At 38.2% G+C, this 19,587-nt stretch overlaps 1 protein-coding gene across 1 annotated transcript in view; it reads right to left on the reverse strand.

Moving 5' to 3' along the window:
• Positions 1 to 7,459: 7,459 nt before the first annotated feature.
• LOC116521654 (vomeronasal type-2 receptor 26-like) overlaps positions 7,460 to 19,587 on the reverse strand; it is a 30,875-nt gene continuing 18,747 nt past the window's right edge. Inside the window, exons 4-6 of the mRNA XM_032236314.1 lie at positions 12,679 to 12,906; positions 9,206 to 9,332; positions 7,460 to 8,382 (exon numbers count right to left, since the gene is read on the reverse strand). Of these exons, the coding sequence (XP_032092205.1) occupies positions 7,460 to 8,382; positions 9,206 to 9,332; positions 12,679 to 12,906 (1,278 nt within the window). The remainder of the gene's footprint in view (positions 8,383 to 9,205; positions 9,333 to 12,678; positions 12,907 to 19,587) is intronic.

A 19,587-nucleotide genomic window follows, 5' to 3' on the forward strand; every position in this document is an offset into this window, starting at 1 on the left:
GGCCCAGGATACCTGCGAGACCACTTACTGCCACCGGTAGCCTCCCACCGTCCAGTGTGATTCCACAGAGATGGCCTCCTCAGGGTGCCATCGGCCTAACAGTGTCGGCTAGCAACCCCCAGGGGGAGATCCTTCTCTGTGGGGGCGCCTTCCCTCTGGAATGAGCTGCCCCTGGAGCTTCATATAATCCCGACCTCCGGTCCTTCCGACGCGCCCTAAAGGTTGGCCTGAACAAAACAAAATAAATTATTGATTATTGTTAATTTTAATCGATTTTTTTTAAAAAAAATGTTATTTTTAATCTTAATTGGGTTTGTTTTGGATATTCTATTTAATTTTTTTTAACTTTGTAATATGTGTTTTTTTAATGTTGTACACCAGCCTGAGTCGTTGGGAGAAAGGTGGCATATAAATCCAATAAACCTAAACCATATATCTGTTGTTTTATTTGTGGTTTTAATTTTTTGTTGTGTATTACTGAGAGCTGCCTTCCATATGGGGTGGATGGGTTTATAAATTTGATAAACAAATAAATAAACAAAATAAGGGATAAGATGGCAAAGAAAATGATCCTAAAATTGCATAAATATTGCAAGCTGAAGTAACAACACTAATAATGAACCATTATTTTATTGAAATATCTAGGCAGAAAATGTTTCCACAAGTAAAGAAGTAATTTGGTTGGCTCAACTTATCATCTTGCATAGCAGAGGATAACATTCAAGAGCTGCAGTAGTGCAGTGGTTAGGGTCCAGTACTGCAGGCTACTTCTGTTGATGACTGGCTGATAGCTGTTTGGCAGTTCATGTCTCACCAAGCTCAAAGTTGACTCAGCCTTCCATCCTTCTAAGGTGGGTAAAATGAGGACCCAGAGTGTTTGGGGAAATAGCCTTAGAGAGAACTGTAAAGCACTGTGAAGCAGTATATAAGTCTAAGTGCTATTGCTGTTACTCTTGGAGCTTCCAAAATTTTGAATATGATCCCCGTCCCATAAATTTTAAAAAATGATATTAAAAAGAAAATGTGTAGGAAAGAGGGTACCAATAAATAGGTAAAGATAAAGGCCACACACACATGCGTGCTAGTTGTTTCCAGCTCTAGGGGTTGTGCTCATCTCTGTTTCTAAGGGAAAGAATGAGCATTGTCAGGAGACTCCGTGGTCATGTGGCATGACTCATGAAGGTGTATGGAGGTGCTCAGAGCACTGTTACCTTCCTACCAAAGTGGTCCCTATTTTTCTACTTGCACTTTTTATGTGCTTTCAAACTGCTAGGTTGACAGAAGCTGGGACAAGTAATGGGAACTCACTCCATTATGCAGTGCTAGGGATTCAAACCGTCGAACTGCCAACCTTCTGATCTACAAGCTCAATGTTTTAGCCACTGAGTCATTGCGTTCCCCCTAAATACACGACTATAAATCATATTAGCATTTTATTGTAATTAAAGTAACTAGATTCTAAATATTAATAAAACAAAGAGATCATTGTAGATTTTAAAAAGAGCCGGCACAGTCATATTTAAGGTGACTAGACGTCACGATTTCAGTGGGACAGTCACGATTTCTAACAATTTGTCCCGTGTCCTGGGGCATTTTTAAAAAGTCCCGATTTTCTGGCTTCATGTTGAAAGCCCAGTGGATTTGCTTAAGAAATCCTAACCGGGTCAAGACAAAAGACACTCTGTCTAACCTCTCTCTCTCTGTCTCAGTACTTTCATTGAAGATATTAAAACTTTAAAGCAAGAAAACAGACCCCCCCGCCCTTTTACTCACTTTTATAAGAAAAGATGACCCAGTACCATAGAGCTCCAGGAAATACTTGGCTAGAGAGGTAGCGAGTGTTCCTTCCTGGATTTTCTGGAGGGGAGGGGCACGGAGGTTGGAGGTTGGCTCATGTGGAAAAAATGGTGGCAAAGTTTCTTTGAAAAATATTTCCCTGACTAATTTCACCATTTTAATTTGCTCAGTTCTTTGTATTAACATCTACCTCATTCTGGATTGACTTGAAGTGCTCATTTGTGCTTGCTGGTAAGTGAGCTGGTTTTTTTCTTTTATTTTTTTAATGTATTTTAAAATAATATTTTATTTATTGTGCATAGGATTTTTTAAAATAGTTTTATTCTGTGTGGATTCTTTTTTTAAATTGTCTTAGACTATTTAAAAAAAGATTCTATCCAAAATAAATTGAAGTGAAACCATTTTAAAAATTCTATGCACAATACTTTGAAATGTTTTATTTCAATTTATTCTATGTGGATTCTTTTTTTAAATTGTCTTAGACTGTTTAAAAAAAGATTCTATCCAAAATACAAAATACCAGCTGCAGTTATTCACTTAAGAACTGTGGCAAGAAAGGTGGTATAGTAAACAAAGTTACAATGGCATTGAAAAAAGTGACTGATGACCATTTTTCACACTTAGCGACCATTTTCACACTTAGCTACCTTTGCAGCATCCTCATGGTCAAGCGATCAAAATTTTGATGTTTGGCAACAGATTCGTATTTATGATGGTTTCAGTGTCCTGGGGTCATATAATCACCTTTTGACAAAGTCAAATGGGGAAACTAGATTCACTTATACTACTAACTTATCAGCTGCAGTTATTCACTTAAGAACTGTGGCAAGAAAGGTGGTATAATGGGCTTAGTGACCAAAGTTACAATGGCATTGAAAAAAGTGAGTGATGACCATTTTTCACACTTAGCGACCATTTTTACACTTAGCAACTGTTGCAGCATCCTCATAGTCACACAATTAAAATTTTGATGTTTGGCAACAGTTACAATTTATATTTGTAAATTGTAGTTATGTTGAAATAAAAAAATATTACAATACTATTTTTGCGTTGTATGGAAATTTTTGTTACTCCGTATAAAATTTTTAATCAAGCCCCTCCCCCCAAGTCAAAGGTGTCCCTCTTTACTAATCTGAAAATCTGGTCACCTTAGTCATATTCCAATCAGTATCAAGAATGCAGCTCTAAAGGTGATCAACAGCATTAAGTATCTGGGGGTGCAGACAATTAACAATCTGAATTGGTCTCTCCACATGTCATCCTGAGAGAAGCAAGCAAACCAGCACCTGCATTTCCTGTGTCAGATGAGGAGAACACATCTTTCTGCTTCTGTCCTGGTCACTTTTTACAGAGACACGATTGAGATCATTTTAACAAACAATCCCTTCATCACTGTTTGGTTTGGTGGTAGGGCCTCTGTCAGAAAGTCCATATAGAGAGTGGTAAGGACAGCCAGGAAGGTTATAGGAAGGGTGCTTCCTGTTATTCAGGATACTGCTTATAAGTGTTATGTGCTTAAAGCATTGTTAGAGACCCCACACTCCCACTTTATGGTCTGTTTCTGTTGCTCCCCTCTGGGAGGAGGTTTTGAAGTATTTCTACCAGGACTACCTGATTCTGTAACAGCTTTGTTCCCTATGCCATCTGTCTGGTAAACTTGCAAGATTTGTTTTTCCCACCCTGTACATTTATAAATCCAAACTAGACTGTGTTATTTCTCTGTGTCATACAATATATATGGGTATATGGGCATATGCTTATTTATTTATTTACTTATTTACTTCTCATGTTTATGTAATGTATACTGGAGGAGATGACTCTTTGACAGCTGTATGGAATGAAATTTCATTTTAATGTATGCCGATTAGTGTACATTTAAAGTGACAATAAAGTTATTCTAAGTTTAAGTCTAAGTCTAAATATATATTAGAAAAAAATCTTACTCAATAAGCAAGATCAGTTCTGGGACTTCCGGGGGGAGGGGCTTGCTGGTGGGAGCTGGTCGTTACAGCTCCAGAATCCTGGTTGCGTTTAACTGTCGGATGAGCAATCCATCAGGCATCTGACAGCTTGTTTACCTTTTCTTCGGGCCAAGAAGATAAAGTGAGCTAATTGTGCTGGGCAATGTGCCAACTAACTCTTGCAGATTGTCTCTGGGAGGGGGGAAGGCCAGCCGACAGCAGAATTGTCTCCTTGCCAGGAATTCCTGCTGCGATTGCAGCACAAACAAAATTTGAAACAAAATTTCAGAACAAAATTTGATTTACAGAATCCAAGACAAGCGGACCCTGTACATGTGAACTTTTAATTGTTTGTATTAATCCTTAGCTTCATTTTTTACAAGAATTCCTTCTGATATCTTACTTGCTAAAGAGACATTCAAAATGGCACCGAGCAGCTTCGTAATACTGTTTGAGCTTTGAATTTCTACGGAGTTTAAAACTTCAAAGGGAAGGAGTGATTTAATACTAAATTAAACAGTAACAGCTGCACAATCGACCAGCACAGACTTATTAATTGGTTGAGGAAGATTAAAACTTGGAATGACTTCTAAGCAAAACCCTATTCAAAAGGTGTCCCCCCCACGCTTCAAAAAGTTTTCCTGCCCCTGGTACAAAACTACAGTCATTACTTCCTCCCCCCATAGGGGAGCCATTAACTAAAGAAATTTTTCAGAAGGAATTGTCTGAAGCATTTAAAAATCATGTAGTTATGATGGAAACAAAATTTAAGGAGGAGATATCTGTTGCTCATAAAGAACTGTCTGATAAACTTGAGACTCGGGTTCAGAAGATCAGGGATGATATGTTGGGGGTTGTTAATTTGTTAACAGAATATGTCTCGGGAATTGAAGACAGTTTAGAAGATCTTAATGATGCCAATATTAATTTGGTATCGAAAATGGACGTGGTTGAAAAAAAAGTTGGAAATGCTGAAAAAGAAATTATTATGTTACAGTATAGACAAATGGAGCTTGCACTTAGAATAAGAGGTTTGCGTGAAAACAATCAGGAAAATTTGAAACAGATTCTTTCAGAAGCTTTCGATAATCTGATGGGAAGGCCACAGGGAAATTTTGATTGGCAAATTGATAAGGTTTATCGTGCTAACTCCTGGCGAAACAGAAGCAGCTTCCATGGGACATTGTGATTTACTTTACTACAAGAGACATGAGGAATATGATATCGCAAGAGCCCTATAAAACCAAGCTTCAAATTGGGGGACAGGAAGTGACTGTTTGAAAGAGATACCACCTCAAATGCTAAGATCCAGGAAAGACTATACCTTTTTAGTCGAAGAGCTTAAAAATAGTCAGCTACAGTTCAGATGGGATGCACCAGTTGGGCTAGCACTCATTTTTGGGGGGCAAAGATACCGTCTTAATTCAGTATGGAAAGCTCGAGATTTTTACCATAATATCTTGAAGGCCGGACATCCCGCCCCATCTGGACCTAGAGAAAGAGAACAAAAAGACAAAATAGACAGCAAACTACACAATTATCAACAAGGATGGATCATCTTTCTCTCTCAGAAGTACAAGGAGCCAAGGAACAAAGACAAAACCATGTGATTACCAGATGAATGGATCAACAATTAAAGAAACAACAATCAACTAATTACCAATGATTTGCTTTCTAGGGTGAAGAAGACAAAGATACGTGCCAGAGTTTTATCAGATCATAATCCAGTTTGGATGGAGTTGGGAGGAGTGACGCAAGCAAGAAGGTCTTGGAGATTGAATGAAAATTTATTTAGATATGAGAAATATACTAATGAATGTAAAAAATTGTTAGCAGAATACTTTGTTTTTAATATGAATAAGGGTACATCTATGGAAATTGTATGGGATGCAAGTAAAGTGTGTATGAGAGGAGCTTTGATAAATCAAAATAGATTACATAGACATAAACAAGGGGAATATGTTCTTTAAAAAAGGATAAAGTTTACTCCTCAGTTATTTTTGTTAGGTATAATTATTGATTGTACAGCTGTAGAGATTAATTTGATTTTGCACTTAATAACTGCAGCTAGATTGTTGGTGGCACAATATTGGAAGAAGGAAGACTTGCCTACAATTCAAGAATGGACATTGAAAGTCACAAATTTAGCCGAGATGGCTAAAATATCTGCATATCTTAAGCACCACTCAAACGAGAGGTATAAACGAGACTGGAAAAAAATGGATTGATTATATACAAAATAAATATGGGACTAAGAAATTCCAGATAGCTTATGATTAAGATCAGGAGTGATATAAATTGTTTAAAGCTAGCCTAGCAAGGAGGAGCTAAGTTCAAAGTAAAGATGTTATTAATTTTATTTTTCCCCCCAATATATTTTAGATCATTTTTGTTAAAGATTTATACCATGTATGGGTTCTGGGAAGTCGGAGGAGGGAAGGCTGGGGGGGGGGTTGGGGGAGGGTGGGAGGGAGGGATGTATATTAGGTTTGACGAGGGGTGTTAGATTTTAATGTAATATAATTGCACATGTATACTGTCTTCTCTTATTTTTTCTTTAGAACTAGGATATGTTAAGTATATTGATATGGAAGCATAAATACCATCAAAATAGATTGGAATTTGCTCAGAAGTGGAAATACACCAATGAGAGGTAGAGTGGGAAACAGAAGAGAGAAGAAAGATGGAAAGAGAGGGATAGGAGAGAGGGGAAGGGGGGAAGATGAGGAGGATAAGGAGGAGTGGAATGTAGTGAGAGGAGAAGGAGATAGGAAGGGGAAGTAGAGGTGGATAGGATGATGGAGGGAAGAAAGGAGGTAGGAGAGAGGTAGAAGAAAGAGGTATATGGAGAGCAGAAGAGCTAATAATGGGTTTTTATATTTTTGGGTGTTGATGACAAGAGGAACTGATGTAACTGCTATTTAATACAATAGGATACTGGCTATGTAATAGTATACATGTGACTGTATGTTATGAAAATGGAAAATAAAAAAGTATATTTTTTTAAAAAAAGAATTGGTAGGGAAAAGTTTTGAATTTCACCAGCAGTTCTCAAGGGCCAGTATAAACAAGTTCCATATGAGCTGAGATTGTGAAACTATCCCTCATGTCCTGTTGTATTGCCTCCTCCATAAAGATTAATGTACCAGATAAAATATCCCTGAAATTCCAGCCTCTTTTATATACAACTACCAGTATTGGATTGGTATATTATAGTAGCCCTGAACACAGCTATGTTTTGCTACACTTGTCTTTAAAATTAGGCAGACCACTGATGATTTTACCATCAGTTGTAATATATTACTACATACTGCCCTGTTTCGTAACATTCTTTTAATGTTTAATTTTTGAGCTAGTCTGTGACCAAATTAAGATTGATAGGGGGAAAAAAAAGCAAGATCAGTTCTGGAAAACCCAAGCACTTTATTTCTGAACAAAGAAGTCTTCATCTAGAAAAAGTTATGCACATTTTTTTCTCCTTGTTATTGTGTACATGTGAAATTTCTTACATTAAGAACCCAGGGGGGTAGTAAGATCAAAATTTCCCTGTAACTCTGCCCAAAGCCTTGACTTATGGGGTAATATACAAATCTAAATGTTATTGCTATTAAAAAATGGGAGAAGAAAACTATTCCTGAATGAAATTCTTTGGCCGATTATTGTCATGTTCTTTTTATAGCATTAAAGAATTCAGCCATCATTCATGTTGCTCTTGAAATCACACCATTCTTTTTCCTAACTAGCTGCTCTCTCGTATTCAGCTCTGGCCTCAGTATGATAATGTAGCACTTGGGCAGGAAAATGCAACCTAGTAAACCACCACTTGAGGCCAAGATAGAGAAGACTTCCACAGCCACCATGGATTTCCCCTTGGTGCTCAAGTACGTGGGCACAAAGGACACCCAAACACTGCAGAAGACCAGCATGCTGAAGGTGATGAGCTTCGCTTCATTGAACGTGTTGGGCAACTTCCGGGCAAAGAAGGCCACTGTGAAGCTGATGAGGGCCAGAAGCCACATGTAGCCCAGCACAACGTAAAACATGATCTCTGAGCCTTCGTTGCATTGCACTAAGATCTCATCCAGCTGGGAATGCATGTCCAAGTCTGGGAAAGGAGGAGAAATGGTCCACCAGACAGCACAGATGCTTGTTTGAATAAGGGAGCAAAAAACAATGACTGAGACGGACAGCCTTTTCCCCACCCACCACCTTATGCGGTTCCCTGGCTTTGTGGCCATGAAGGCCAGAACCACAGTGATGGTTTTGGCTAACACACAAGACACTGCAATGGAGAAGACAACTCCAAAAACTGCTTGCCGGAGCAGACATGTGACTTGCCCTAGACATTCGAGGAAGAGGAAGGAGCAAAGAAAACACAGCAGGAGCGAGACAAGCAGGGTGCAGGTGATATCCCAATTGTTGGCTTTGACGATGGGAGTGTTCTGGTGGAAGATGAATGTCCCCATCACCGCAATTGTGATTACCGCAAAAGAAACAGCAAAGCCAGTCATGACTTCTCCCAGGGCTTCTTTGTAGGATAAGTAGGTGATAATTTTGGGAATACATTTATGGTGTTTCTCATTTGGATATTGCTCTGCGGGACACCTCTCACATTGGTTGGAATCTGAAAACCATAAATAAACTCTCTAAAAAGTCCACACATTGAATAGAATTAAGTTGTTAAAAATTATTCCATCCTGAAGCTGTTTTGGGAGAGAATAAAACTCTTACATTTTTTGCTTTAAGAAAATCCTTTCAAAGTTTATTTTGTATTCAATAAACTACTTTTCCTGAACAAGAGATTACACAATTAAATAAAGAAATGTTTTTACTTAAAAAAACAAGAAAGAGAACAAGGCTGGTGAGAGATCCCATGCTTTTCTTTAAAACCACCGTATTTTTGGGAGGATATGATTTTGAACAGATAAACTAAAAAATTTTTTTTTACTCTGCAGACCTCCTAAACCTCTGCACACCTCATTTTTTTGTAAAAATAAGGAATGCAGAGAGTTTGAGAGGCCTGCACGTACTCCTGGGGCTGGGGGTGTTGGTTTTTTTTTGGCAAAAACAAGCAAAAAATGACCCTTTTTTGCCAAAAAAGGAGCATGCATAGCTTTTAGAGTGCACTTGTAGAGTGCTCCTGGGGGCTGGGGGGGGGGATATGAGCAAAAAGCAGCCCGTTTTTCACTCGTGTTTGCCCTTGCCAGTCCCCAGGAGAATTTTGCAAGCCTCCCAAACCCTTTGCACATTCATTTTTGTGAAGGGGGCATGGGGTTTCTTGGGGCCAAAAACCCTGTATTCAATGTATAAGACGCACTCAGATTTTCACCCTCTTTTTGGGGGGGAAATGGTGCGTCTTATACTCTGAAAAATCTGGTATATTTCAGAACCCAAACTTGGTTAGAACAAAATGTATTTTTAAAGAAACATAGATCTTTTTTTCTTACCAACCATGGTGGAAATGCTTCCCTCTGAACACTTGACACAGTCATAGCAGCAAACCTGTTTTCCCTCCTCAATCAATTTCCGGTACCCAGGATGGCAGCTTTCTACACAGGTGGCAGAAGGTGGTGTCTAATGAGAATGGCCAGAGGAAGACATTAAAATGGATTATAATCAGGTTTTGAATCAATCAGTCAGCAGTCATTCTCTTTAAATAAATCCAACCCTCCCCCACACTCAGATTCTTGTAATTTCTAATAATGCAAAATTTGGAATTCCTAGGACCGATTGCTAGACTCAGTCAGAGGAGCAGTTAAAATCTGAAAAATCTTTGAACTGCTATTGAAAATTTGAAGACAAATCCAAATCTGGACACCTCTTCACATTACATAAAGGAACTTGAGATGTCCTAAAGAGGATCATGAAAGAGTATGTTTCTCATGACCTTAATGAGCTGTTTTAAATTTGAATAGTAATAAGAAAATCCAAAATAAATTTGTGATGTATGGGAAAGAGTGTTGAAACTGCTGAGTTGACAGCAAAAATATTCCTGTTTAGCATTTGGTATCCTTTTCCAATTATTCCTGTGTTATGTTGCCACTCAAGTGTGGTATCCCAATTTTCATTGATTCAGCTGATTCAAACTTTGACTACAAAGTCAGATAAACTCATCAGTGGGAAAGTCTGTCTGTCTGTCGGTCTGTCTATCTATTCATCTTCTATATGTCAATCATCCATCCCTCCATCCCTCCATATATCCATCCATCTATCCATCCATCCATCTATCTATCTGTCTATCTGTCATTTATCTATCAATCATCTATTTATCTATCATATATATCCCACAATCCCAGTAAGGGTATGGCTAGCTGATGAGAGCTAAATAGCTTGAAATAGATCTATACTAGTCTCCCTTTATTTATTTATCAGCACAAATAAAAACTCAAATATAACAAAGGCAACGGTAAAAATGTTGGGTTTCTGTCGTGATGGACTCTTGTGACGAGCCGAATGACAGATGATGGAAGCAGTTAGCTTCCTCCCATAATTGGGGCTTACCAGGGGTTGTAAAAATCTTATATATATATATATGGTTAACTCCCTGCCTGGGAGGCAATGGAGCACAGGTTCGATTCCCAAACTTGGGTATGGCTAGCTGATGAGAGCTAAATAGCTTGAAATAGATCTATACTAGTCTCCCTTTATTTATTTATCAGCATAAATATAACAAATATATAACAAAAAGGCAACAGTAAAAAATATTGGGTTTCTGTCTGGATGGTCTCTTGTGATGAGCCTAATGACAGAGAGTGGAAGTGTGACCTTCCTCCCATACTTGGGCATACCAGGGGTTGTGACTTTAAGTATATACCTCCCACCCTGGCTGGCTGATAAGGAGTCGTTCTCTGTAGCTCAAATGGTTAACTCCCTGCCTTGGAGGCAATGGAGCACAGGTTCGATTCCCAAACTTGGGTATGGCTAGCTGATGAGAGCTAAATAGCTTGAAATAGATCTATACTAGTCTCCCTTTATTTATTTATCAGCATAAATATAACAAATATATAACAAAAAGGCAACAGTAAAAAATATTGGGTTTCTGTCTGGATGGTCTCTTGTGACGAGCCTAATGACAGAGAGTGGAAGTGTGACCTTCCTCCCATACTTGGGCATACCAGGGGTTGTGACTTTAAGTATATACCTCCCACCCTGGCTGGCTGATAAGGAGTCGTTCTCTGTAGCTCAAATGGTTAACTCCCTGCCTTGGAGGCAATGGAGCACAGGTTCGATTCCCAAACTTGGGTATGGCTAGCTGATGAGAGCTAAATAGCTTGAAATAGATCTATACTAGTCTCCCTTTATTTATTTATCAGCATAAATATAACAAATATATAACAAAAAGGCAACAGTAAAAAATATTGGGTTTCTGTCTGGATGGTCTCTTGTGACGAGCCTAATGACAGAGAGTGGAAGTGTGACCTTCCTCCCATACTTGGGCATACCAGGGGTTGTGACTTTAAGTATATACCTCCCACCCTGGCTGGCTGATAAGGAGTCGTTCTCTGTAGCTCAAATGGTTAACTCCCTGCCTTGGAGGCAATGGAGCACAGGTTCGATTCCCAAACTTGGGTATGGCTAGCTGATGAGAGCTAAATAGCTTGAAATAGATCTATACTAGTCTCCCTTTATTTATTTAGCAGCATAAATATAACAAATATATAACAAAAAGGCAACAGTAAAAAATATTGGGTTTCTGTCTTTGTGACTTTAAGTATATACCTCTTTAAGTATATATAAGTATATAACTTCAAGTATATATATATATATATATATATATGTATGTATGTATGTATGTATGTATGTATGTATGTGTGTATATATATATATATATATATATATATATATATATATATATATATATATATATATATATATATTAAGGGTATGGCTAGCTGATGAGAGCTAAATAGCTTGAAATAGATCTATACTAGTCTCCCTTTATTTATTTATCAGCATAAATAAAAAAACACAAATATAACAAAGGCAACAGTAAAAATATTGGGTTTCTGTCGTGATGGACTCTTGTGACGACCCAATTGAGAGATAATGGAAGCAGTTAGCTTCCTCCCATAATTGAGGCATACCATGGGTTGTGACACTAAATATATACCTTCCTCCCTGGCTTCAGCTGATAACGGAGGAGACCCTCTGGCTTAATGGCCAAGACGTCTGCCTAAGATGTAATATAGCACAGGTTCGAATCCCAGTAAGGGTATGGCTAGCTGATGAGAACTAAATAGCTTGAAATAGATCTATATTAGTCTCCCTTTATTTATTTATCAGCACAAATATAACTCATTCACACACACACACACACACACACACACACACACATATGTATATGTATGTATATGTATATCCCTTTTTGTTTCTATTAATGTAAGTGTAATTTTTCATATATTTTTTAAAGGAGAAAGGTAAATCAGAGGACCCTGGTGGAAACCACTGCAGTTTGAACTAATATCTAACACTTCTAACTATCAATCATCCATCCCTCCATCCCTCCATCTTTCCATCCACCCACCTATCTAACTAACTATCAACCAACCTTCTCTCTCTATATATAAAATATTTCCCTTTTTGTTTGTATTAATGTAAGTGTAATTTTTCATATTTGTTTTGAAGGAGAAAGGTAAATCATCCATTCAGTGTTACCTTTCAAAATATGAATCTTCCACTAAGCTCTCATGAAGCCTCTGAACTCAAAGGGTCCAAAACCCCAGTGATCAGAGCTCCCTTTCCCTACCATCTGAAAGTGTAATGTAGATTTGAGAACGTCTTCATTTTTCCACAATACAAGAGTGTTCCAATAACATTAAGACGATATCAAATATTTTTGGAACTACTCTAAGATTACTGGTTTAAAATTCTAGAAATTTGAGAAAATATCCCCATGTTTTATTTGGGTTGTTTAAATCACCTGCTTAAATATGGGGTTCCATACAATGACAGTTGTATTTATGGTGAAGTCTTCCTTTTGAGAACTCTGAGGTTCAATATGTCCAACGTGGACCTTCTGAAAGGATCGATTGGGGAAAGTAATCAAGTTGATGATATCGTATGCTGCTGCCAGGTTTCCATTCTCATTGAAAGCTATTTCTTCCCCAACACTGTTGTTGAAATGGAGGTTTTTCAGAAATAAACGAAGCTAAAAGATAAGAGAGACAAATGAGAAATTGATGTCCATAGCAGGCAATACAATATGGGATTTATGAAATGGTGCTCAACCAGTTTTTAATGAACAATCAAACATTTGAGTTGATAGTATTTTTTATGTTCCAATGGCATAATTCTGTTTTGCAGGACTATATTCATATTTTTATGTTTAAGTATTACTAATAGATATTTTTGTATATATTGCTTATTTGTACTTCATGAGGGATAAAAACAATTGCTAAGAAATATAACAAAATAATAGAATAAAAGAGTTGGAAGGGATCTTGGATATTTTCTACTCTTCTTGTCCAACTCCCTGCTCAAGCGGGAAACCTTGTACCATTTCAGAAAAATAGTTATCCAATCTCTTCTTAAAAACCTCCAGTGTTAGCACACCCACAACTTCTGGAAGCAAATCATTCCGCTGATTAACTATCAAGAAATTTCTCCTGAGTTCTAGGTTGGTTTTCTATTTGATTATTTTCCATCCATTGCTTCTTGTCCTACCTTTAAGTGATTTGGAGTATATCTTGATTCCCTCTTCTTTTTGGCAAGCCCGTTATATATAATGGATATCACAAGAAAACATATTTATTCTATTCCAGAAAAAATGATTAAGAAGTTCAATAATGACCTTGATATATTAAATCAACTTTTCTTCGGACATGGGGCAGAAAATGCCTACACCAAACATATCTCAGAAAAAGACAAGTTTTGTCATTTTATCCTACCCTTGCCTTTTATTTCATTAATTATTATTATTATTATTATTATTATTATTATTATTATTATTATTATTTTGCAAAATTCTTCCTTCTGTCTACTTTGGTGAATTTTTCTTCTGCTATTTAACTTCAAAATGTTGCAAAATTGTAGTCTTTTATTGGATTTGAGAGTTTTTTGGGATTGAAGATTGGAAAGGATGGAGAACGCCTCTGGGAAAAGATTACTTCCATATATCTAACATAATATCTGAAATAAAGTTCTAAATTTCCACAAGGAATAAGCATTTTCAGAGATTACCATGAAGCCTCTACGCAACTAAAATTGTAAATTTGAAAGACAAAAAGAACAAGTATAAAAAGTGGAAAGTGGGGCACCCAATTAAGGCAGAATATCAACAAATAACCCAAGGCTGCAAAGATGAAATCAGGAAAGCTGAGGCTCAAAATCTTGTGAGAAAAAACCCTTCTTTTAACATATAAAAAACAAGAAAAAAGTCAAGAAAACAATTGGTCCACCAGTGGGAGAAAATGGCAAGAAGATGATGGGCATCAAAGAGAAAGAAGAATTGCTTAATTCATTTTTTGTATCTGGCTTTACACAAAAGGGAAAAAAAAACACTTTGAAGGTCTTGGAGTAGTGAGGAACTACCAGAAAACTGGAAAATAGCTGATGTAGTTCCCATCTTCAGAAAAGGGGTGGAAGATAAATCCAGCAAAGCATAGACCTATCAGCCTGACCTCAATACCTGGAAAGCTTCTGGAAAAGATAATCAAGGGGGGACTTCTGGTGATGTCATTGGCTATGGTGACAGGCTTGGAGATAGCTCTGAAGCCTAGCTGACAAACCAGGAGTCTGGCGGCATAAAGAGCAGCCGTTTGCTGGTCTCGGAGGGACTCAGTGAAGAACAGAGGTGCTTCTCTGCAGGCAGGGGGAAGTACGATCTCCTCGGCAAGGCAGAGGCTCAGCCCTGATCCCAGACGTCTGAAGAGGGATGCACGGCTGTCCCAAAGCCATGACACAGCACTTTTGTTTGGCGTAGGATTTTTGGTGTGAATCTGGATGCCCTAAATTTACTTGAAGAGTAAGTTGGATTTACTATTTGGTTACTGCTTCTCTGGCAATCTTTTTTCCCCCTCTTTGATGGGACTTTTAGCGGCAATTAAGACAAACAGGAGCAAATGAATTAACAATTGAAGAAGGATTTACATCATAAAGAGTCGTCAAAGCCGGCCTAGGTGGTGGAAACAGAAGAAACAGAGAAGTCTTTACCCTGAGGCATAGCTGATAGTAATCAGCGGACTTGCCCTGCCTGCTTCCAAGATTTTTGGAAAACTTTTGTGCTGCTATAGGAGGTTTAAGGCTCCACTTGAGACAGTCAATATTAAATCTACTGTGTGCATTGTTTTCTCTTTTTTGGGGGAGCTGGAGTTGGACACTTGAAAGGGGAATACTTCGAGCTGAACTTTTCTTCTTTTTTATTCTCTTCTCTTTGAGGTTTGATTTCTTTTTTTGTGTTGATGTATTTGCCCCCCCTTCTTTCCTTTCTTTCCTGATATGAGCCCCCTCCTGTACTTTTTTTAGATCTCTCTATGGGACTATATTCATATATATTTTTCCATATAGATAGCAGCAAAATAAGTTGGAACATTGCTTAAACTGGTAGCAGATAGTTTATGAAGCAGTGGGATAGTCTTAACTTAATTGATATGAGCTGGGCAAAGGGGGGGGGAAACCTCGGCATTACCTACTCAGCCGTCCCCATCTACAACCCCTCCAACAATACACAGAACTTTAGACAATATGGCTGGGGTAGAGAAGGCACCCACATTGCAAAATATACAGACAACTTTGCTATCGATACAAAATAATATGGCTAGGAATCAAGAGATCACCGAAAAATCCCTGGCCGACATTAAAAATGGAATGGGAGACATGAGGGGTGAAATGAAACAGCTGTATTCACAGCAAAAGGAGATCTGGGCAAAAATGGAGAAACAGAAGGGTCAAATTCAAGATTTAGGAGTAAAAATGAAGGAAAGTGAAGAGAATATGGCGAGGTGGGAGATGAGGCAGCTACATATTAATAGAAGGTTGGAAGATGAGATTGCTATGTTGGAATTAGAAAAGTCAGCCTTCTTTCTCAGATTTCAAAATATTCCAGAGGAAAGAGGGGAGAAACTAAAGGAAATTATGGTTGAGATGATAGCAGGGATCGCCCAGAAAGATAAGTTGTCGATACAGAGTGACATTGATGACGTATATAGAGTCTATACTTCCTATACTAGGAGACAGAAAGTGCCACGTGAAGTGCACGTGAGGTTTACTAAACGATCCCTGAGAGAAGAAATTTATGAGAAGGCACGTGACCAGAATACCATGTATGCGGGGGAAATGGTGATAGTACTAAAACAGATACCAAGAAGAGTGAGGGAAAGGAGGCAGAAATATCAGGACCTAACAACACAATTGAGGAAACTTCAGGTGATGTATAGGTGGCTTTTCCCAGAAGGGATATCTTTTCTCTGGCAAGGCCAGAGGTTTTGGATTGAATCATTGCAAGATGCACAAGACTTTATGGAAAGCAAGTTGAAGAGGGGAACTCAGAATAACGATGGAGAATTGGATAACAAGAGCCGAGGAGAGGAGCGAAAGAATAGTGTCCCGGGAGATGAGAAAGGGGGAAATGAGAAACAAAGCAGAGATGAGAGACCGCAAACGAGGCAGACAACAAAATCCAAAGCCTTACACAAATAAACATGGCGGATGAATTCCGCTTAATTTCTTTAAATATAAATGGTTTGAATTCACTAAGAAAGAGAAATAAAATACTGAATGCTCTACGGAAAAAGAATTGTGATTTGACATGTCTGCAAGAAGTACATATAGTGAACCACCAGCAAAATGTGTTGTATTACCCCCGGCTGGGTATAATGTATACAAGTTTAGCAGATGAAAAGAAAAGGGGCATTGTGTTGTATGTTAAAGACCATATCGATTCTAAATTGGTGTATACTAATGGGGAGGGGAGATTTTTAATGGTTGAATTAAAATTTGGTCGATATAAAATTTTGCTGGTGGCCATATATGCACTGAATGACAACCAAAGTACTTTCTTTAGAAAGTTGCATCTAAAAATTGCAGAGTTAGGCTATGACCACATATGTGTGGTGGGTGATTATAACGCGGTGGCAGATAGGACAATGGATTATAACCCAGGAAACATCCAAAAGGGGGGGAAATTAAGAGAAAGGAGGAGAGTTCTCCCCAAAACTTTTGAAGACATGAGGGAGGAATATCAATTAAAGGATGTATGGCGTGAACTCCACCCATAGAAACAACAATTTACTTTCTTTTCACATAGACATCAATCCTGTTCTAGGATCGACATGGCCTGGTTGATACCAGAAATTGGGGACTTGATTAAGGAAGAAGCAATTGAGGTTAATACCTGGGCCGATCATAATCCACTCTTATTGGTGTGGAAAGGAGTAAGGCAGGAGAGGAAGAGAAGGTGGATGATGAATACAGAGATAGTGAAAGAACAAGAATTTCAGCAAATGTTTAAAAGGGAAATGAGGTTTTTTTTTTTGAAGAAAATAGGAAAGGAGTAACTCCACAAATACTTTGGGATACGACCAAGGCTTATATGAGAGGCCTAGCTATTAAATATACAACAGGCACACACAGGAAAAAATTAGAAGAGAGGGCAAAATGGGTAGCTAAACTGGAGGTGGTAGAAAAAGCCTTGCAACAGAACCCACTAGATGATAGGAAAAAAGAAGAAATGGCTAGAATCAAGCATGGGATCTCTCTTCTAGACCAGGAGGATGTTGCTCGGAAACTTAGGGGGATTAAGCAAAACTTTTTTGAGCATGCTAACAAACCAGGTCGTTGGCTCTCTTATAGACTTCGAAAAGAAAGAGAGAGCAGACGTATAGCTCAACTGCAGAATAGTAAAGGGGAATTAGTAGAAACCAAGGGGGAGAAACAGGAAATTATCCAAGGTTTTTTTCAGCAACTATATAGTAGGGAAGAAATTTCTGAGGACCAAATTAAGGAATTTTTAGACAATGCAAATCTACCCAAGATCTCAAATGAAGCGAAAGGGGTACTGAACCAAAAGATAACAATAGATGAATTAGAAAAGGCAGTCAAAAAAATGGAAAACAACAAAACTCCTGGCATGGATGGCTTGCCAGTTGAAATCTTAGGACAAGAGATGATAGTAATATTTAATGCTGTCTTGACGGATTCTATCACACCGAAATCATGGGCTGAGGCCTATATAACCCTTTTGCCTAAAGCTGGAGCTGACCGTACCCAAATTAAAAACTATAGGCCCATTTCACTTTTGAATGTGGATTATAAAATCTTTGCAGCTATACTGGCAGATAGACTTAAATTCTTCCTTAATAAATTTATACACCCTGATCAGAATGGCTTCCTGCCGTCAAGGCATTTGAAAGATAATGTTAGAATTATTTTGGATGCCTTAGAATATTATGAAGCTCGGCCGGATAAACAAGTGGCCTTTATGTTTCTTGACGCACAAAAGGCTTTTGATCGGGTAAATTGGAAGTTTATGTTGTCACAATTAGAAAATATGAAGTTTGGAGAAAACTTCTTAAATGCAATTCGGGCAATTTATGTACGACAAACCGTGACATTATTGGTAAATGGAGAAGAGGCGGGTGATATTGACATTGGTAAAGGCACAAGACAAGGATGCCCGTTATCCCCCCTACTGTTTATCCTCACATTAGAACCCCTTCTTAGAATAGTGAGGAGTGACACACAAATTAAAGGGTTACGAGCTAAAGCTCAGGAATTTAAGGTCCAGGTTTTCGCCGATGACCTTGGTTTTATCCTGGAGGATCCTATGGCTTCTGGGATACAACTTTTACGTAAAATAGAGGAGTACGGTAGGATAGCGGGGCTACGTATGAACAAAGAGAAGACAAAACTGTTAATTAAGAATATGACTCTGAACCAGAAAAGGGAAGTACAAAGCCTGTTAGGGATTAACATGGCCCATAAAATACAATACTTGGGAATTTGGCTCATGGAGAGATGTTTCTCTATCAAGGTAGATAACTATATGAAATTGCTACAGCAGGTATCTAAAGATATGACTAATTGGAGTGGTAAACAACTGTCTTTGATGGGCAGGATTGCGACAGTCAAGACATATGTATTACCAAAATTTTTGTTTCTGTTTCAAACTGCACCAACTAAATTGGACAATTTTTTAAAAATCTTTGGGGACAATAGTGGCTCGATTTATATGGCAAGGCAAGAAAGCACGAATTAAAGCCCAAATATTGCAAAAACGTAGAGAACTGGGAGGCTTCGGAGTACCCAACTGGGAAGCATATTATAATGCAGCAATTATGACATGGGTGAAGGATTGGGTGATGTTGAGTAGAAGGCGCCTATTGGCTATAGAGGGACATTACCTCCCTCAGGGATGGCATGCCTCCCTCTGGCAAGAAAGAGACACCCCCCATAGGCACTTCATGGGACATTATATTCGGAAGATTTTGATGGGGGTCTGGGAAAAGATGAGGAAAAAATACTATCTTAGGGTTCCGTGCTGGTTGGCACCATTAGAGGCCTTAACGCATCCCAGTGTATTTAATTGGACAAGAAACATAACATATAAAGACATCATGACAGAAGATGGCAACATGAAAACAAAGATGGAATTAGAGCAGCAGGGCAGGAATCTGGAATGGTGGAAATATTTACAGATTAGAAACAGGTTTAAAAGCGATAAGGTACGGTTTGGGATCTACCCAAACCCCCAGGGGCTAGATAAAATTTTGTTTGGTGGAGACAAGAAAATGTTATCGAAGATTTATCAATTTTTGACCTGCCAAGATGTGAATGAAGAGGTGGATAAAAGCCTTCTAATTGCATGGGAGAGAAACTTTGGCTGTGAGATTGA

This window comes from Thamnophis elegans, chromosome Z (genome assembly GCF_009769535.1).
Source record: "Thamnophis elegans isolate rThaEle1 chromosome Z, rThaEle1.pri, whole genome shotgun sequence".
In the NCBI taxonomy this organism is placed as follows: domain Eukaryota; kingdom Metazoa; phylum Chordata; class Lepidosauria; order Squamata; family Colubridae; genus Thamnophis; species Thamnophis elegans.